The sequence below is a fragment of the Callithrix jacchus genome, chromosome 7, assembly GCF_049354715.1.
Source record: "Callithrix jacchus isolate 240 chromosome 7, calJac240_pri, whole genome shotgun sequence".
Classification (NCBI taxonomy): Eukaryota; Metazoa; Chordata; class Mammalia; order Primates; family Cebidae; genus Callithrix; species Callithrix jacchus.
Window position 1 is genome coordinate 126,120,797 of NC_133508.1, and position 21,625 is coordinate 126,142,421.

Here is a 21,625-nt window from a genome sequence, read left to right on the forward strand (position 1 = left end):
CAGCAAGCATGCTGTCTTCTTAGGCACGTCCTTTACATAGGTTACTTAGGTTTATCTGGGTTATAGTATCTTGCCTTGCATACCCTTTTAGAATTGGGAGATGAAACAAAACTATGTGAGAGCAATGTGTGTACGACAGGCATGAAGCTATGGGCTATTCTGATCATTTTGTTTTTTCATTGCCTTTGCAAATTTTGCTGATAGCTACGTATAGTAAACTTGGCAGAACATCTAGATACTGTAAAATATCCCTAGATTAATTAGCCAAACTAATGTCAAAAAAGTAATAATACTGCTACTAACAACAATAACACGGTTAGTGGTGGAGGGTGTCCAGGTTCTTGGCGTTTATGAACAAAGAACTAGACAAAACGCACAAAGCAGGGAAAGAATGAAGCAATAAAGGCAGAAATTTATTGAAAACGAAAATACACTCCACAGGGTGGGAGCGAACAGAGTATACAGGCTCAAGAGTCCCATTAGAATGTTTCTGGGGTTTAAATACCCTCTAGCGGTTTCCCATTAAGTTACTTGGTATAGTTTAAATGAAGTAGTGGTGCCACAATCAGTCTGATTGGTTGTGGAAAGCAACCAATGAGAGGCTAAAGTGAAATCACAAAGTTACACTCCTATGCAAACTGCTTGAGCCCAGGAGTTGTGGCAGACAGAAAATTGAAAGTATCTCTGGTTGCAGAAGGGAGAAATTGAAACCCTAGAAAACGGAGGCAGCACTACTGGTTAAATTAACTCCTCCTCCACCTGAAGAGTCTCTTTCAATTTTCCGTCTGCCACATAGAAAAAAGTGTGCGTGTGGTGGGGGGAGTTGCAAAGGAAGTAGCCGCTGGTTCTTTCGTTACTCAGGTGTTGAAAGTTAGGGTTTTCCTTTTGATTTAGTTCTAGGAAATCAGTGTGAATCAGCCTTTGTCTCTGCCTCCAGACCTATTCTGCCTCAACACTTTGCTGAAAAGTATTCTTGAAAATACGGGGATTGGTAGAGAGAGAGAGAGTGCTTGGTGGTTTTCATGGGGAAGAGAACTTAGAAGATAGTGACTGCTTCCTTCATCTGGGGATAAGATTTAAATGTCATCGAGCACTCATTGTTTTCTTGAGAAGGAGGAGATACTAGCTTCCTTAGAAAGGAAAAGGGTTGCTAGAGGCAGGATTTTAGGAACTGAAATGTAGGTGGGAACCGGGGAGCATGATTTCTTTTTTCTTTCCCCAACCCAGTCTTCTATTTTGTAATTCTGTAATTTAAAAAACTTGACTATACTCTTGTGGGTTTTTTTTCCTACCTCCATATTTAGGAAAGTTTGAAAAATGCCAACCCCTTTCACCTGTGTCAAGTTGCAACCAGGAAAGGGCTTGGGAGTGCTGCACCTCAATCCAGTATTGGTTTCATGCTAAAGCATCTTAGCCTGGTAGAAGAGGAGGAATAAAACAACTGCGCATCTCTCGATGACCCAAACTATGGAACCTGCACCTAGTGGATGCATGGTGGGTATTCAGTAATGTTTGTTGAAGTGAGAGACTGAAACCCAAGAAAAGGGAGGCAGCGCTACTGGGTAAATTAACTCCTGCCTCACCTGAAGTTCTCTTATCTGTCATAAACTTGTAAGGATTTTTTTTTTGTATTAAAATAGAGTTATGAGACTTGGATTGGCTCTCCTTGCTCCTCAAGCTTGCAAACAGCCTATTGTGGGAACTTCTGTTCGTGTAAGTTAATGATAAACTCACATATATATACACACATATATATGTATATATATATGTGTGTATATATATTTAGTTCTGCTTTTAGTCAACCCTAACTAATACAGATTTTGGTACAGGAGTGGTTCTAGAGGGACAGAATATTTAGGATGGAGTTCTTTTGTTGGTTTGGGGTTTCTGTAGTTGGATATAATTACACCGAAAAAATGCTAAGGACTCTACTTCTAATAGTGTGGAGAACACTGATAGTCCTTGGTGTGAATTGTTTAGATAGTTACAGAAAATAAATTCATTTGACACTCCTGATTCTCTGCTTGTGAGAGGCAAGGAGTTTAGTGACTCTATACATAATACCTTTGGCCATATGTGGAGAACCAAGGAACATTATGAAACTGATTGGTTGTTTCTAAGTTTAGTGGACAACATGAAAGAAAATGATGAACTCAGGAATTCTGTCTCCTGGCTTCAGAAGCAGATACTGAGACTCAAATCTGCTAAGATTGTCCTGAGTGAGAGTCTTTTGTTCCGTAGAGAAAGAGCTGAAATTGTGGAAAAACAGACACAAGCTCTTATCATGTGAGTGGCTGACCTGCAATGAAAGGTGCATGCACAGCCTCTCCAGGTGTCTACTGCTAAAGTGAGAGCATTGATTGGAAAAGAATGGGACCCTGAAAGTTGGAATGGGGACATGTGGGAGGACCCTGATAAAGCTGGGGACGCTGAGTTTGTAAGCGCTAATGAAACTTCTTAGCCAGAGGAAACAGCTTTTCCATCCCCAATAGTGACAACATCCCCTCCCCAAAACACGCTGCCATCAGCCTTTCTACCTTTGTCTGAGGAGATAAACCCTGCACTGCCTGAGGCCACAGTGTTGGCCTCCCCTGAGGAAGTTGCCAGGCAAAGTAATGTTGATTCTCCTCAAGAGCCACCCCAAAACCCCTGTTTGCTTCTAGAACTGTAACTAAAGTCCTGGCAGGCCCCTAGAGGTGAGGTTCAGAGTGTGACCCCCGAGGAGTGTGACTGCTTGAGTTTTCTAATTTATATAAACAGAAATCTGAAGAACAGGCATGGAAATGGACGTTAAGTGTACAAGATAATAGTGGAAGGAACAGAGTTGGATCAGGCTGAATTTATTGATTTGGGCCCACTAAGTAGGGACTCTACATTTAATGTTGCAGCTCAGGGAGTTTAAAAAGGTTCTAATAGTTTATTTGCTTGGTTAGCTGAAATATGAATTAAAAGAGGGCCCACTGTGAGTAAGCTGGGAATGCCTGATCCCCCTTGGTTTAATGCAGAGGAAGGGATCCCAAGGCTTAGGGAGATTAGGATGGTGGAGTGGAATAGTCACTTTAGACCTACTCATCCCTCTGGGAGGGTCCAGAAGATATACCCTTGACCAGTGCTTTGCAAAATAGATTTGTGGGGGCAGCACCTGCATCTTTGAAGAACCCTGTAATTGCTCTTCTCTGTATGTCAGATCTAACGTTGGGAACCACAGTTACACAACTACAAAATTTAAATACAATGGAATAATTGGATCCCACAGTGGCAGGCACCAAGTAGTGGCACTCAACTGTCAAAGGCAAGGTGGGCATAGTTACCATAATGATAGCAGAGGCAAAGCAGCAATCAGAATAGTCTGACTTTTGTAGAGCTCTGGCATTGGCTAATTAATCATGGTATTCTTAGAAGTGAAATTGTTAGGAAGCCTGCTGCATTCCTACTTAATTTATATAAGCAGAAAACTTCCAGGTCGAATGGACTGAAGACTAATTTGAATTGTAAAAACAGAGAATCATAGCCCCTCCATCAATTTACAGACTTGAGGCAGTTTACAGACCCAGAACCCCCTGAATGAAGGGGAGTCCGGGTCCTCTTGAGGAAGGACCTCACTACACTACTGACAATTCATACAGTGAATCTTTTTCTCACCCTTCCCCAAGGAGACCTCCAGCCTTTTACCAGTGTAACTGTGTACTGGGGAAAGGGAAATGATCAGACATTTCAAGGATTACCGGACACTGGCTCTGAGCTGACATTGATTCCAGAGGGCCCAAAATGTCATATGTGGTCCTCTGGTTAAAGTAGGGGCTTATAGAGGTCAGTTAATTAATGGAGTTTTAGCACATGTCCGACTTATAGTGAGTTGCCAGACTCATCCCATGGTCATTTCCCCGGTGCCAGAATGCATAACTGTCATAGTCATACTAAGCAGCTTGCAGAACCTTCGTGTTGGCTCCCTGACTGGTAGGGTGAGGGCTATTATGGTGGGAAAGGTCAAATGGAAGCCATCAGAGCTGCCCCTACCTAGAAAAATAGTAAATCAAAAACAATACTGCATCCCTGGAGGGATTGCGGAGATTAGTGCCACCATCAAGAACTTGAAAGATGCAGGAGTGGTGATTCCCACCACATCCCCATTCACTCTCCCATTTGGCCTGTGCAGAAGACAGATGGATCTTGGAGAATGATAGTGGATTATTTTAAGCTTAACCAAGTGATGACTCCAATTGCAGCTGCTGTACCAGATGTGGTTTCATTGCCTGAGCAAATTAACGTGTCTCCTGGTAGCTGGTATATAGCCATTGACTTGGCAAATGCCTTTTTCTCCATTCCTATCCAGAAGGTTCACCAGAACCAATTTGCCTTCAGCTGGCAAGGTCAGGAATATACCCTTACTGTTCTACCTCAGGGGTGTATCAGCTCTCAGGCTTTGTGTCATAATCTTATTCGGAGAGAACTGTATCACTTTTTGCTTGTGTGCTATATCACACTGGTCCATTACATCGATGACATTATGCTGATTGGATCCAATAAGCAAGAAGTAGCAGACACACTGGACTTATTGGTGAGACATTTGCATGCCAGAGGATGGGAAATAAATCTGACTAAAATTCAGGGGTCTTTTACCTCAGTAAAATTTCTGGGAGTCCAGTGGTGTGGCGCCTGTCAAAATATTCATTCTAAGTTGAGGGATAAGTTGCTGTATTTGGCCCCTCCTGCAACCAAGAAAGAGGCACAACACCTAGTGGGCCTATTTGGATTTCGGAGGCAACTCATTCCTTGTTTGGGTGTGTTATTCCAGCCCATTTATTGAGTGACCTGAAAGGCTGCCAGTTTTGAGTGGGGTCCAGAACAGGAGAGGGCTCTGCAACAGGTCCAGGCTGCTGTGCAAACTGCTCTGCCACTTGGGCCATATGACCCAGCCGATCCAGTGGTGCTTGAGGTGTCAGTGGCAGATAGGGATGCTGTTTGAAGCCTTTGGCAGGCCCCCATAGGTGAATCACAGCGGAGACCTCTAGGATTTTGGAGCAAGGTCCTGCCATCTTCTGCAGATGACCACTCTCCTTTTGAGAGAGAGCTCTTGGCCTGTTAGTGGGAACTGAATGTTAGACTATGGGTCATCAAATAACATGAGTCCTGAACTGCCTATCATGAATTGGGTGCTTTCTGATCCATCCAGTTATAAAGGGGGTCAAGCATAGCAACATTCCATCACCAAGTGGAAGTGATACATATGTGATTGGGCTCGAGCAGGTCCTGAAAGCACAAGTAAGTTACATGAAGAAGTGGCCCAAATGCCCATGGTCTCCACTATTGCCACCCTGCCTTCTCTTCCCCAGCCTGCACCAACGGTCTCATGGGCAGTTCTCTATGATCAGTGGACAGAGGAAGAGGAGACTGTGGCCTGGTTCACAGATGCATCTGCACGATATACAGGTACCACCTGAAAGTGGACAGCTGCAGCACTACGGCCCCTTTCTAGGACATTCTGAAGGATGTCAGTGAAGGGAAATCTTCCCAGTGGGCAGAACTTTGAGCAGTGCACCTGGTTGTGTACTTTGCATGGAAGGAGAAATGGCCAGATACATGATTATATACTGATTCATGGGCTGTAGTCAATGGTTTGGCTGGATGTCAGGGTCTTGGAAAAGCATGATTGGAAAATTGGTGACAAAGAAATTTGGGGAAGAGGTATGCAGATGGACTTCTCTAAGAGGTCAAAAACTGTGAAGATATTTGTATCCCATGTGAGTGCTCACCATTGGGTGACCTCAGCATAGAAGGAATTTAATAATCAGGTGGATAGGATGACCCATTCTGTGGATACCACTCAGCCTCTTTCCCAAGCCACCCCTGTCATTGCCCTTGGGCCCATTAACAAAGTGGCCATGGTGGCAGGGATGGAGGTTACACATGGACTCAGCAACATGGACTTCCACTTACCAAGGCTGACATGGCTACGGACACTGCTGAGTGCCCAATTTGCCATCAACAGAGACCAACACTGAGCCCTTAATATGGCACCATTCCTTGGGGTGATCAGCCAGCTACTTGGTGGCAGGTTGATTATACTAGACCTCTTCCATCATGGAAAGGGCAGAGGTTTGTTCTCACTGGAACAGATACTCCTGATGTGGGTTTGGGTTTGCCTATCCTGCATGCAATGCTGTGCCAAGACTACCATTTGTGGACTCACAGAATATCCACCATTGTGATATTCGTGACAGTGTTGCCACTGACCAAGGCACTCACTTTATGGCTAAAGAAGTGTGGCAGTGAGCTTATATTCATGGAATTCACTGGCCTTACCTTTTTCCCCATCATCCTGAAGCAGCTGGATTGATAGAATGGTGGAATGGCCTTTTGAAGTCACAATTACAGTGCCAACTAGGTGACAAAACTTTTCAGGGCTGGAGAAAAGTTCTCAAGAAGGCCTTGTATGCTCTGAATCAGTGTCCAATATATGGTACTATTTCTCCCACAGCCACTATTCATGCATCCATGAATCAAGGGGTGGAAGTGGAAGTGGCCCCACTCACCATCACCCCTAGTGATGCACTAGCAAAATTTTTGCTTCCTGTTCCCACGACATTGTGTTCTGCCTGCCTAGAGGTCTTAGTTCCAGAGGGAGGAATGCTTTCACCAGGAGACACAACAATTTAATTAAACTGGAGGTTAAGATTGCCACCTGGACACTCTGGGCTCCTCCTACCTTTAAGGTTAAAAAGTAAGGTACAGTGTTGGCTGTGGTGATTGACCCGGACTATCAAGATTAAATCAATCTGCTACTCCAAAATGAAGGTAAGGAAGAGTATGCATGGAATACAGGATATCCATTAGGGCGTCTCTTAGTATTAACATGCCCTGTGATTAAGGTCAATGGGAAACTACAACAGCCCAGTCTAGGCAGGACTACAAACGGTCTAGAACCCTCAGGAATGAAGGTTTGGGTCACTCCACCAAGAAAGAAACCATAACCTGCTGAGGTGCTTGCGGAAGGCAAAGGAAATACTGAATGGGTAGTAGAAGAAGGTAGTCATCAAGACCAGCTACCACCACGTGCAGCAATGAGAACTATAACTGTCCTGAGTATCTCCTCCTCCTTTTGTTAAACAAGTTTGTGCATGTATACACTTGCACTAACAAAATAGCCTCATTTTATTTCCTTTTTCTTTATCATGTGACATAAGATTTATTGACTTCAGATAAGTATTTAAGTATTGTTAACTTTATGTAATAGTATTTGGGTTGGGGATTGGTGTATTTCTGGTTGTACAAAGGATAGCTGGATTATGTTAGAGGTAATTATGACCTTAGTATTGCCTTTATTTGAAGATTATGTGTGATCTCAGGAGATGTATATGGGTTCAGGTTGATAAGGGGTGGACTTGTGATGGTTAATACTGAGTGTCAACTTGATTGGACTGAAGGATGCAAAGTATTGATCCTGGGTCTCTCTGTGAGAGTGTAGCCAAAGGAGATTAACATTTGAATCAGTGGGCTGCGGAAGGCACACCCACCCTTAATCTGGTGGGCACAATCTCATCAGCTGCCAGCAAATATAAAGCAGGCAGAAAAACCTGAAAAGATGAGACTGCCCTAGCCTCCCAGCCTACATCTTTCTCCCGTGCTGGATGCTTCCTATCCTAAACATGGGACTCAAAGTTCTTCAGTTTTGAGACTTGGATTGGCTCTTCTTGCTCCTCAGCCTGCAGACAGCCTATTGTGGGGCCTTGTGATTGTATAAGTTAATACTTGATAAGCTCCCCTTCGTGTGTGTGTGTGTGTGTGTGTGTGTGTGTGTGTGTGTGTGTGTTTTTCCATCTCATATCTCCTATTAGTTCTGTCCCTCCAGAGAACCCTGACAAATACATCTAGTTTCCCAATGTTAGTGGATTGTCTTCCAGGTGAGAATAAATCCAGCTTTTCATTGGGAAAAGCCAGCAGTTTCTTCAAGTGCTGGGAGGTAGAATATACTCTTAAAACATTAATAACCTATAAATAGAAAATATTAACTGTTGTCTCTTTACAGATTTGGGGAAAAACATTGCTAGAAATTAATTAACCTCTTAATTCAATTTTCATCAAGCAGTGGTTTTCTTTTAGACCTAAACTACTCTGATAAAAACAGCAAAACTCCTAAGTGGAGAGGGAGGCCAAAAGGTGGGGATGATAAAAAAACAAAGAAACAAAACAAGAAAACCCTAAAGGGTTCACATTAATAGCTTGTGACTTTTAAAATTAATATATTTTCCCAAAAAGATATCACTTTGCATTAAATATGTGACTTCAAGTTTTGCCACACTATTTAATGTAGTTTTATCATACATCCTGAAGTTAGTATTTTCTACAAAATAACAATTCTCTCATTTTATAATAAAGCATGGAAAAATTGAGTGACAGATGCAAATATAACTTTCTGAAAATGTTTTCAAATACACTTATTTTTTAATTTTTATTTCGTTTTTTAGACAGTCTTGCTGTTGTACAGCCTGGAGTGCAATGGTCAGCTCACTGCAACCCCTGCCTTTTAGGGTCAAGCGATTCTCCTGCCTCAGCCTCCCAGTAGTTGGAATTACAGGCACCCACCACCATGCCCAGATAATTCTTGTTTTTGTAATAGAGACAGGGTTTCCCAGTGTTGGCCAGGCTGATCTGGAACTCCTCACTTCAAGTGATTCAGCTGCCTTGGTCTCCCAAAGTGCTGGGATTATAGGCATGAGCCACTGCACCTGGCCTCAAGTACACTTATTTTAGCCTAGATTAAGGTTTACCTTTAAAGTCCTATTAGTCAAGTGCCCTGATGAGCTACTGGGGGAAGATGAGAAGGCAGAACATGTTCATATTAATGTGACTTGTTACTGTCTTAAAGACTGAATTTTAGCATTACGTTTTTATTGCTTCCATGAAAATTGCATACTTAAAAGCCTTATTGTGCAAAATGAGTACCTCTTTGCAGATTATCTCATATTATTTGATTCTTAAAACTCTGAAAGTATTATAAAGTATGGTCATGTGATGAGAAATTGCTTCTCTTATTACTGTCTTGCATTGCTCACAACATTATAAATTGCTACAATCCTTTTAAGAAAGCAAGTTGTCAATACTCCAAAAATGATTCAGCTGTTAAAGCTTCATGAACCAGTAATTCCACTTCTGAGTACTGAAATAAGGAAATAAGCTAAAATATGGAATGCTATGTTCATGAAAATGTCCATTGCAATGTTATTTATAATAATATAAAATTGGAAGCAAGAAAAAAAAGGGAAGGTAAATGCTGAAAACAGAAAACTTAAAACTTTAGTTGTAATATAAAATAGGAAGCAACCTTTATATGTGAAATAAGGCAATGATATACAGAAGGTTCCTAACATTTCAGTTCAATTTAGATGTTAAAACCAATCCATGTACCAAGGACATTTTTTTCTTTGAGATGGAATGTTACTCTGTCGCCTAGGCTGGAGTGCAGTGGTGTAATCTCTACTCATTGTAACCTCTGCTTCTCAGGTTCAAGCGATTCTCCTGCCTCAGCCTCCTGAGTAACTGGGACTACAGGCATGCACCACCACACCTGGCTAATTTTTGTATTTTTAGTAGAGATGAGGCTTCACCATATTAGCCAGGTTGGTCTCCTGACCTTGTGATCTGTCTACCTAGGGCTCCCAAAGTGCTGAGAGTACAGGGCATGAGCCACTGCGCCCAGACACATGCACGCACACGCACACACACACGCACACACATGCACAGTTTTAGAGGTGGTATTTGGTTCACCATAAAATACACAGGGGACTTTTATTGATTTTTTTCAAGTTAAAAAAAGGTTGACTTGAATGTACATTTGCTATTAAAACACACATGGTTAGCCATCTTCCACTGAATTCAATGACTTTATGCTATGGTATCTGCATCAAATGCAGTATAAAAGCTGCATGAAAGTTCACGCTACTTTTTGCATACCTCTGTTTTGTTTTGTTTTGTTTTTGAGGTGGAGTCTTATTCACTCTGTTGCCCAGGCTGGAGTACAGTGGTGTGTGATTTTGGCTCACTGCAGCCTCCGTCTCCTGGGTTCAAGTGATGCTCCTTCCTCAGCCTCCCGAGTACCTGGGACTACACATGTGTGGCACCATGCCTATTTAATTTTTGCATTTTTAGTAGAGTCAGGGTTTTACCGCATTGGTCAGGCTGGTCTCAAACCCCTGACCTCGAGGTGATCCACCTACCTTGGCCTCCCAAAGTGCTGGTATTACAGGCATGACCCATTGCACCTGGCTGCATTCATCATCTGTTTAAATTCAGCATTTTGACTAACCAAACTACTTTCATACCACTCTCATCAACTGTTCACTTCAACATGTCTATGGGTTATTATGTTTACACTTTCAGTTATGTTAAATTGTAGTTGTAGTCTATACTGTTGTCTGTTTTGCAAATGAGGGGTTGGTTATATCTTTCTGCTCTCTTTGCTGTTATGTAGAAACTAATGCTAAAAAAACCATTTTCCTCAAACCCAAGGTCAATAGCAGTTTGATTTTAAAATAGATATCCTGAAAATTCCCCACAAAAGTAAATGGTTCCACATCTAAATATCTAAAATAATTAGATATATTTGGTTTTTTCAAATTTTCATAAAATTTGTTTCAGAGTAATGTGATATGAGCCACACTTCGAGTTAATGAGAATTTAGTTTTGTCTTCTTTTCAAATAACTAAATTAGGCCGTGATAGCTCATAACTTTGAGTACTTTTATTTGCAACTCAAAAGTACTTGGACGTAATAACATGGAAATATGTTGGTTCACTTAATTTATTATGAAATAAGGAAAGAGAAAGATTATGTATCTTCTTAATATCTTTCATTGAGCATTGTAGACAGCTATTCCCATTTCCTGAACAAAACAGTATGCCAGAAAACAGGACTGGGGCATCAGTGAGTGCTGTACCCACACACCTAGTCATTCAGTTCCCCGACCTTCCCATGCTCCTTCCCACATCAATACCTTGGCCAGAAGAAAGTGTTGTTTACAGCTCAGGTGACACTATCTTGTTGCAATTGTATAAGCAAGCACAGGGCCTGCCAGTATTTTTTTTTTTTTTTGGAGACGGAGTATCGCTCTGTTGCCAGGTTGGGGTGCAGTGGTGCCATCTTGGCTCACTGCAACCTCCGCCTCCTGGGTTCAAGCAATTCTCCTGCCTCAGCCTCCTGAGTAGCTGGGACTACAGGCATGTGCCATCATGCCCAGCCAATTTTTGTATTTTTAGTAGAGATGGGTTTTCATCATGTTGGCCAGGATGGTCTCAATCTCTTGACTTCGTGATCCACCTGTCTCAGCCTCCCAAAGTGCTGGGATTATAGGTGTGAACCACTGTGCCCGGCCAGGGACTACTAGTATTTTTTTAAGCAAATATTTCTTAAACAAATACTTTATTTGGGGATATTTAAATTATTGAAACTTCCAAGCACAGAAACAATTATATTATTTTCATATCACCTAATATCTAATTTGCATTATTCAAATTCATGTTAAATGCATTCATGTTGTACCCATGCATATTAATCTATTTATGCATTTTTGTCTTATTTATAAAAATAGATCACATTCAACAGTCATTTTTTTTTTCAGGGAGCAGAGTTGGACCAAATTCTTTGACTAGATGCCATAATCTATTTCGTTACACTCCAATAATGGAGGAGTTGGTTGTTTCCATTGTTTTGGTATTTATTTTGGCATGATCTTGGCTCACTATAACCCTACGTCCTGGGTTCAAATGATTCTTCTGCCTCAGCCTCCTGACTAGCTGAGATTACAGGCACATGCCACCATGCCCAGCTAATTTTTGTATCTTTAGTAGAGACGGGGTTTCACCATGTTGGTCAGGCTGCTCTCTAACTCCTGACATCAGGGGATCCACCCAGCTTGGCCTCCTAAAGTGCTGGGATTTCAGGCATGAGCCACTGAGCCAGGCCCAGTGTTTTGGTATTATAAACAATGCTGTTGTGAACATTCTTGTGAACATTTATATGTTCAAAGGGTAAATACCAGGGAATCAAAGGGCATATGCAGATAACATTTGGTTCAGTATTGTGAAATTGCCTGTCAGAGATGCACTAATTTATACTGTGGCCAACATCATTCCTAAAAAAGTACCCATTTTCCCATATTTGGGCAGCAGGGCCTGACTGAGACATCCACTCAATATCATTTTAGACCTAGAACCAAACCCTGATTAGAAATATCTGCTGACCAAACAAAAGGAAGAGGGATGTACCATTCCTGCCTTTTTGACTTTTTATTTATTCAATTAAAAATTTTGAACACTTCATTTATTTATATAAAACACTGTGAGAACATTGCTAAAGGGTATTTCAGTCCTCTCCTGTCATTTTATATGTTCCTTCTCTATTTTATTTTTCTACTTTGCACTTAGTAACTGCTGTATCTTTAACGTATTTGCTAATAGAAATATAGAATACAGGAATATAGAATAATATTTCACATTTATTTTTATATTATTAAGGTCATATGCTTAAGATGTTATTTTGTAAGTTTTCTTCCTCTTAATGTTTCTTTGAGGTAGTTTCTTGGCTGTACAGAAAGTTCCGCCTCATTCATTTTAACTTCTACTTTGTCTGACATATTTTAGATGTACCTTCATATAATTACCCCTTCTCATATTAATATACATTTAGGATTGTCTTTGGTCATTCCTGACTTTTAAGATAGCAAATTCCAAGCTCTTTTTGGTGTGCGTGTGTGTGCATATGGATATGTATGTAGGCACAGCATGGCTTAAATATGCCTCTATTGAATCTAGTTGTTTTGGAGCCCCATGATCTAAGTGCAATGCTGAGTCCTGTATCACAGCACTGGGCTTCAAGAGGTCAGAGTCCCATTTTATTGATTAGTTGAAGCCCTAAGCAAAGATGTGTTAGCAACCTGGCTTAACTAACTCTGAGACATGCTAATTGTATTTGCCGTTTTAGGAGCAATGTTTGGCATTTCAGGCAAGTATTAGTAAGTGAAAGACATTGGCCAAAAAAAGACCCAAGGTTATAAACAAAAGTAAGAAACAAGAGCAATTATGGTATTTTAAGGGCCAACCTCAATGGGCAGGAATTCATTCACTGAAGAAACATTTATTGAGTGGTCAGCTACATGCCAGACTCTGCCTGGGGTACAGGAGATACAGCAGTGAAAAGAACGTAAAAATTCCTATCCTCATGGAATTTATTTATCAATAAATTAAATGAGAAAAGCATATTGTGTGTTAGATGGTGATAAGTGCTAAGGAGAAAAATAAGGCAGGAAAAGGAAATGGAGAGAGCCAGGATTTACAGATGAGTTCTCCTGAAGTGATAATTGAGCCAAGATCTGAGGTAGTTAGGTGCATGCTGGCGGGAAAGCATTCCAGGCAGAGGGAACTGCAAGGGCAAAGGACTCAAGCTGGAGCATGCCTGGTATTCAGGGACTGGTTATTGGCCAATAAACATGATGTCATAAGCCTTTGAAATGACCACTTCCCAGCATGGAGCATGACACTACTGTTTTAACAGGATAAAGACATTCCAGAGAGAAGAATTTTTAAAAACTGAACAGTTTTCATGAGTTTTGTATTCTTTCTCGTATGTATGGGTGAGCAGAATACTTAAGAATAATTGTAAAACTGATTTGATAATAAGTAATTTCTGGAATTTATACAGAAAATGGACTTAGGATGTTTAGAAGCTATAGTACTGAGGCTTCAGCTAAAGTAGGATGTTTGTTTATACTTATTTATTTATTTGGAGACTAAGTCTTACTCTGTCACCCAGGCTGGAGTGTAGTGGCGCGATCTTGGTTCACTGCAACCTCTGCCTCCTGGGTTCAAGCAGTTCTCCTGCCTCAGCCGCCTGAGTAGCTGGGACTACAGATGCCTGCTGCCATGCCCAGCTAATGTTTTGTATTTTAGTAGGGAGAGGTTTCACCATGTTGTCCACTCTGGTCTTGAACTCCTGAACTCAGGCAATTCGTCCGCCTCAGCCTCCCAAAGTGCTAGGCATGACCTACTGTACCTGGTCGACTTCTTTTAACTTTTGATTTACCTTACCTTGCCCTTTCACTCCTGTCATCATACTGTCATACCAGTAACTATAATACTTTCACAGTCTCAACTGTCTGCTGTTAGGGGCCCTCCTTCTTTATAGATATACCCATGTACATGTAAGGTTGCAAATGTATATTTGGAGTCAGTGTATATGTTAGTTCTTTTGTCTTTTGACAGTAATAATGCTCTAGTTAAGGCTATTAGTTCTGCCCTCAGTGCTGATGTTTCTGTTGACAAACATTGGGCTTCTGCTACTGAGTTTGAGGTTACTACTGCATACCCAGCTCATCGGTTCCCTCCCGCTATGAAACTGCTCCCAGTGGTGAAGTATTCTACATCTGGGTCCTGGAGGGGGTGATCTGTGAGAGCCTTTCGACTTGAGAACACTTCATCTATTGTTTCTCTGCAGTCATGGAGTGGGGCTCCTGGTTCTATGGGAAGCAGGTTGGCTGAGTTGAGGGACTTTATAGTTTCTAAAGTTATGCGAGAGTTCTCAAATAAGAGCCCTAGGCATTGAGTCATTCTTGGGTTTGGCAGCCAATGTTAGGACTGAGTGCAACACTCGCACAGTTTAATGTTGCCCCAAGGTTAATTTATCTGCTTTCTTTACCAGCATGGCGGTGGCAACCAATGCTTTAAGATGGGGGGCCATCCTCTTGCCACTACATTTAGCTGTTTGGAAAGATAGGCCACCGGGTGGTGCCGGGATCCTAGGACTTGGGTTAAGACTCTGATGGCCATTACCTTCCTCTTGTGAATGTACAAGAAGAAAGGTTTGGTCATATCTGGCAGTCCTCGAGCTGGGGCCTCAGTCAAGCCTTGCTTAACTTGTTTAAATGCTTTTCCCTGTTCAGTTCCTCATAGGAAAGTTTCCTATTCCCCATCTTTTGTGGCTTCATATCAGGATTTCACTCTAAGTGAGAAGTTTGGAATCTAGTTGCATCAGGACCCTGCTGCTCCTAAAAACTCTCTTACGTGATGCCTACAGGTTGGGGTTGTAAGGCTGCAGACAGCCTTTATCCGGGGTAACCCTCATCTTCATTTCCCTTGACTTAGGTGAAATCCCACGTAGCTGACTCTCCTTAGGCAGACTTGAGCTTTCCTCCTTGATACTTTATATCCTGCCTTCCATAGTAGGTGGAGTAAACTCTATGTCCTTTGGTGGCAGTCCTCTAGGGTTGGGACTGCTAAGAGAAGATCATCCACATACTGTAATAGGACACATTCTTTGTTGGGAGTTGGGTTGTAAGCTTTAAGGTCTGTTGCTAATGCCTCTCCAAAGATTGTGGGGGAGTTCTTAAACCCTTGTGGAAGTCTGGTCCAAGTTAGTTGAAAATTTCCCCACTGGAAGGAAAATAATGGTTAGCTAATTGGTGCCAGGTGGAGGCAGAAAAAGGCATCTTTCAAATCTAAGATAGTGAACCAGGCTGCGCTTGCTGGAATAAGGGTTATTAGTGTATAGGGATTTGGCACTACTGGATGAATAGTAATTGTAGCCCCATTCACGGCTCACAAATCTTGCACTGGTCTGTAATCATATACTCATCCAGTAGGTGTTGGCTTCTGCACCAGCAGGAGCAGAGTGTTCCAGGATGATTGATATGCCACTAGGATACTGTACTTTTGGAGTCACTCTGTGTTGCTATATACTTCTAATGGCTTCTTGAAGCAAGGGGTATTGGTGAAGCTGGATGGGTGGCAACTGGTTTTAGTTCTACTACAACCAGGGTATGGTTTACAGCCAGCCCTGGTGGGTTATTTTCTGCCCAGACTTCTGGAAATTCATCTGTTAGTCTAATGTGGTTTCTTCCTCTGGGGTTAAGGCTCCTGCCTTATCTTCATGTACAGCCCCCACTCTTCTGCTTGTGGTACAGTTAGGGCCAGCACCATCGCTTTGGGCTGGGTAAAATCTAAAGTCACATCTCCTTCTGGTCTAAAGGAGATGTGTGCCTGCAGTTTTTGGAGCAGGTCTCTTCCTAGCAAGGGGACTGGGCAATTAGGAAGGTATAAGAATTCATGCTGGACTTCCTGTTCTCCAATAACACACCTTCTCTGGCAAAAAGACCTATTTTCTGCTGTTCTGGTGGCTCCAATTATAGTAGCACATATTTTAGTTAATGGTCCAATTGGTTAAGTTACTACTGAGTGCTCAGCACTTGTATCTACTGTGAAATCTATTTCTTGGCCCCCTACCTCTATCCTGACCATAGGCTCCTTGGTGCCTAAAGAGATAGAGCATGGTCTGTCTCAGTCTTCATAATATTTGACTTCTGCCAGACTGATTAGGTCAGCATCCTGATCCTCTGGGGCATGGTGCCCTCCCTTTTGATTCTGTGCCTTTTTCTGGTTCTCATGACTGTTGCCTGCTTCCCTTTCTGGGCACTCATTTTTCCAGTGTCCCCTCTTTTTGCACCATGCACACTGATCTTTCTCTGGCTTAGGCCAATTGTCAAAATCTTCCCAAGTTGAAGTGCTCCCTTGCCCACAACCACATTCACGCTCTCGTTGCATTTGTCCCTGCCTGTAAGGGCTGCTGCTAGCAGATTGACCTTCATTTTAAGCTTCTGATCTGCTTCCCTCCTAGCTTCCCTTTTTGACTCCTTCTCTCAGTTAATGAACACTTTATGGGCCACTTGTATGAGCTTAGTGGCAGTCATGCCTTCAAACCCTTCTAATATTTGAAGCTTCCTTCTAATATAATTCTGTGCTTGACTAACAAATGCTGTATTTACTTTGCATTGATTTCCTGCTGCCTCTGGGTCAAATGGGGTGTAGAGTTGTATGCCTCACAGAGCCTCTCAGAACTCACTTGGACTCTCATCTGCCTTTTGGTGAACCTCTGAAATTTTTTCCATATTCAGGGCCTTTTTCCCTCCTGCCTTTATTCCATTTAGGAGTGCCTCACAAAATGTCAGTAGATGCTGCAACCCTTCTGCCTCACTGGGGTCCCATTGGGGATCTGTCACCGGGTAATGGTCCTCTGCACATCATCAGGCATTAACTGTGCCTGCTGGGGTATTTCTCTCTAGATACTGGAGGTTTGCCTGCTAAGTTACTCTGTGCTGCTCCTCTGTGTTCAGCAGTGTCAATAGAAGTTCCTGGCAGTCTGCCCATGTTGGGTTGTGAGTTAGGAAAATAGACTGCATCAAATCAATGATGGCCTGGGGTTTCTCCGTGTAGAAGGGAGTGTGCTGCTTCCAATTTAGGTCAGTGGTGGAGAAGGGCTGATGGGTAAAGAGCCTTTCTCTGCCTCTGACTTGGCCCTCAGTGTGCTGGTACATTTGCAACCTAGTCTCTTGGAGGGGCATCTGTAAGGCTTGGGTACAACCAGACTGGAGCTGGCTAGGGTAATTGTCCCTCCTCTTTTCCTTGGGCCACACGGGTATGCCCCTTTTGTTCCTCACCAAGGGTGTGTCACTTCTCTCTGAGCCTGGTTCTCCTGCTGCTTGCCCTTCATCTTGCCTCAGGTTAGCCAAAGATGGATATATTGGTATATAAGGGGGTGGAGATTCCCTATTTTGGAGGGGCTTGCAGGACCAGTTTTTTCCTGACTTTCTTGCTCTCCTTTCTCCACTTTCTGCATAGTTGGCACTGTGGTCTCCTTCTTTGCCTTTGGTTCTGCTTGAGCCACTAGTCTTACAATATGTTAGACTTTGGTTGAGCCACTAGTCTTACAGCCTGACAAGGCTGTAGCCACTTAGGGCATGTTTTAACCACGGTCCTCTGACCCCAGTTACTACACTGTACACATGGCCAACAACCTGTGATCTATTGTCTCTTTGGCCAGCCACTCTAGCTCGCAAAGAGTTCTTAATTTTTGAGGAGTTAGTTTGACACCAGAATCTGCTCTAAAACCTTTCTTAAAGTTATTCAGCATACACTCCAGTGGAGTTGGTTTCGACATCTTTCCTCCCATCTCCTCCCTTACAATGCACAATCACTTAGCCTTTCTCTAACCGTCTCTCAGATCCGAGTAGGAGGGGGTGTTTGAGGCTCTGCTCTAGCTAGGAGAGCACCTTAATCCGTTACAACTGCTGCAGTTGTAGGGCAGCTTCTGTCAGCCCTATGCAGGATCACCCCTGGCTGTGGCCGGCTCCACACTTCACTGGAACTTGCAGCTCCCACTCATCACTCCCTGTGTTGGCTCCTCCCGGACCCCTCTCTTTCACACACTTTCACCTCCTCTGCCTCTTCCTCCATATGTTGGTGGGTATGTGACTTTCCTCTGAGTCGATAAGCCACTCTTGCTTCCCTCAGCGCTACTGGGCCGGACTATTGATCACTCCCCAGGAGCTGTGCAGGTTCGGGTGAAGTGTGTTTCATCTGGATCGGTGAGCCGCTCTCGCTTCCCCCAGTCCCTCTGGGTAGGACTACTAATCACCTCCCTGGAAGGTGACTGAAGCTCTGGACCTCCTTTTCTCTCTTTCCCTTCCTTTTCTCTTGAGCCCCAGGTATCTTACTGTGGTTCCTGAAGCGCGCTGTTCCAAAGTCGTTCTGCATCTCCTTCCGGGTTCCATGGCGCTGTCTGGGGAGGGCCCGGAACTCGGGAGAGCCGATCTCCTTCTTGAGAGAAGTCTCCCATGGGCACCCAGGGTCTCCAGTCTCCCTTGGCCCTGGGTCCCGGCCCCAGAGGCAAATGAGACTGCAAGTCTTTCGTCTTCAATCTCAGATGAGCCCTCAGAAATGTGGTGGGATTCAGAGACTGGAGAGACCAGTGAGTTTGCAGAAAGATTTCTTTTAGGTGCACACTGCTCCAGCTAGGATCAGGTCCAAAATGGCTGAGCAACAGACAAAGGAGAACGGGCTTCTTTTATGTTCTTAAGGGCGTGAAAATACAAAGCAGGAAGTAGGTTTGCAGAAGTGGGCACAAAGGCACTTAATCATTCTTGACACGTCTTGTGACATGTCTTACATCTTGAAAAACTTGTTTGTAACTTAGCTTATCTGTGTGGTGTCCTTGCAGCTGCTCTGCCAGGAAAACAGGAACTTAACTTCCCAGGAATGTTGAGAACAGATAAGGTTAATCTTCAGCTGAAGGGAGGGAGAGGATGTTTATATTGCTCCTAAACTTGGGCCCCCAGGAGGGCCTTCTTACAGACAATTCTTTGCCTGCTTTAATTTCACATTATGTTGTTTTTATTAATTTTCTCTTCTCTCTTTGGTATAAACATTCCCCTTTTCCTGCATCCTCAACAACATCTGTTGTTTTCAGACATTTTTAGTAATAGCCTTTCCCACTGGTGTAAGGTAGTATCTCATTATGGTTTTAATTTACATTTCTCTGATGATTAGTGACATTAAGCACTTTTTTACATGCCTGTTGGCCATTTGTACATCTTCTTTTGAAAAATGTCTGATCATATTGATCGCCCACTTTTTTGTTTCTTTGAGATGGAGTTTTATGCTTGTTGCCAAGGCTGGAGTGCAACGGCATGATCTTGGCTCACTGTAAACTCTGCCTCCCAGGTTCAAGCAATTCTCCTGCCTCAGCCTCCTAAGTAGTTGGGATTACAGGCACATACCACCACACCTGGCTAATTTTGCATTTTTAGTAGGGACAGGGTTTCACCATATTGGCTAGGCTGGTCTCGAACTTCTGACCTCAGGTGATCTGCCTGCCTCAGATATTTTGGTTAATATAGCCTCCCAAAGTGCTGGGATTACTGGAGTGAGCTACTGCACCTGGCCCAGAAGCACTTAAGGTTAATTAAGTTTCATTTCTCTATCTTTGTTTTTGTTGTGTTTGCTTTTGAGGACTTGGTCATACATTCTTTGCATAGGTCATGTTCAGAAGAGTTTTTCCTTTTTTTTTTTTTTTCAGATAGTATCTTGTTTTGTTACCCAGGCTGGAGTGCAGTGGTGCAATCTCAGTTCACTGCAACCTCTGCCTCCTGGGTTCAAGTGACCCTCCTGCCTCAGCCTCCCAAGTAGCTAGGATTACAGGCATCTGCCACCATGCCTGGCTAATTTTTGTATTTTTAATAGAGATGGGGTTTCACCGTGTTGGTCAGGCTGGTCTCAAACTCCTGACCTCAGGTGATCTGCCCACCTTGGCCTCCCAAAGTGCTGGGATTACAGGTGTAAGCCACCTTGTGCAGCCTGAGTTTTTCCTTTTTATAGGATTTTTAGTTTCAGGTCTTATGTTTAGGTTTTTAATCCAACTTGAGTTAATTTTTGTATATGCTGAGAGACAGGGGTGCAGTTTCATTCTTATGTGTATGACTATCCAATTTTCCCCAGCACCATTTACTGAATAGAGTGTCATTTCCCCAGTGTATGTATTTTTGACTTTGTAAACATCAGTTGGTTGTAGGTTTGTAGCTTTATTTCTGGGTTTTCCAATCTGTTCCATTCATCTTTGTGTCTATTTTTATACCAACAAAATGCTGTTTCGTTTAATATAGGCTTGTAATATAATTTGAAGTCAGATAATGTGATGCTTGCAGCTTTGTTCTCTTTGCTTAGGATTGCTTTAGCTATTTTGGCAAATATTTTTTGGTTTCATATGAATTTTATAATTTTTTTCTAGTTTTGTGAAAAATGATGTTGGCAATTTGATAGGGATTTTATTAATCTATGGATTGCTTTGGGCAATCTGGTCATTTTAATATCAGTTCTTTCATTCTGTTTTTTTTTTTTTTAAGATGGGGTTTCACCATGTTGGTCAGACTGGTCTTGAACTCCCGACCTCAGGTGATCTGCCCACCTTGGCCTACAAAGTGCTTGGATTACAGGTGTGAGCCACCACGCCCAGCCCTCAGTTCTTTCATTCTATGAGCATGGGATGCTTTTCTATTTGTACTGTGTGTGTGTGTGTGTGTGTGTGTGTGTGTGTGTGAGAGAGAGAGAGAGATGGAGTCTTTCCCTGTTACGCAGGCTGGAGTGCAGTGGCATGATCTCGGCTCACTGCAACCTCCACCTCCTGAGTAGCAGGGATTACAGGCGTGTATCACCACACCCAGATGATTTTTCTATTTTTAGTAGAGATAGGGTTTCACCATGTTGGCCAGGCTGGTCTTGAACTCCTGATCTCAAGTGATCCACCTGCCTTGGCCTCCTAAAGTGCTGGGAATATAGGCATGAGCTGCTGTGCCCAGCTGTACTATCTATATTTCTTTCATCCATGTTTTGTAGTTCTCCCTATAGAGATCTTCCCCTCCTTGGTAAACTGTATCTCTAGATATTTTATTTATTTATTTTTGTGGCTATTGTAAATAGGATTACCTTCTTAATTTAGTCCTTGGCTAGACTGTTATTGGTGTGTAGAAATGCTACTGATTTCTGCATGTAAATTTTGTAGCCTGAAACTTTACTGACTTTGTTTATCAAGTTAAGTTTTTTGGTGGACTCTTTAGGGTTTTCTATATGTAGGGTTATATCAGCAAACAGGGATAATTTGATTTTCTCAGTCCCATTTTGGGTGCCTTTTACTTTTTTTTTCCTTTTGCCTGATCGCTCTAGCAAGGACTTCTAGTGCTATGTTGAATAAAATTGCTGAAAGTGGGCATCCTTGTCTTGTTGCAGTTCTGAGAGGGAATGCTTTCAACTTT

At 42.7% G+C, this 21,625-nt stretch overlaps 1 protein-coding gene across 1 annotated transcript; it reads right to left on the minus strand.

Moving 5' to 3' along the window:
• Positions 1-392: 392 nt before the first annotated feature.
• LOC144577036 (uncharacterized) lies at positions 393-18,859 on the minus strand. Its single transcript, XM_078332373.1, has 2 exons — positions 18,536-18,859; positions 393-5,079 (listed from the first exon to the last, which is right to left on the minus strand). The coding sequence occupies exons 1-2, from the start codon at positions 18,655-18,657 to the stop codon at positions 4,767-4,769; spliced, it is 435 nt and encodes a 144-aa protein (XP_078188499.1). The 5' UTR covers positions 18,658-18,859; the 3' UTR covers positions 393-4,766.
• Positions 18,860-21,625: the final 2,766 nt, after the last annotated feature.

Coding starts and splice junctions, on each gene's coding strand:
- LOC144577036 (XM_078332373.1), bottom strand. CDS start 18,657: ATGGGAGACTTCTCTCAAGAAGGAGATCGGCTCTCCCGAGTTCCGGGC. Junction 5,080..18,535: donor AGCGCGCTTCAGGAACCACA/GTAAGATACCTG, acceptor TCCCACTAACAG/GCCAAGAGCTCTCTCTCAAA.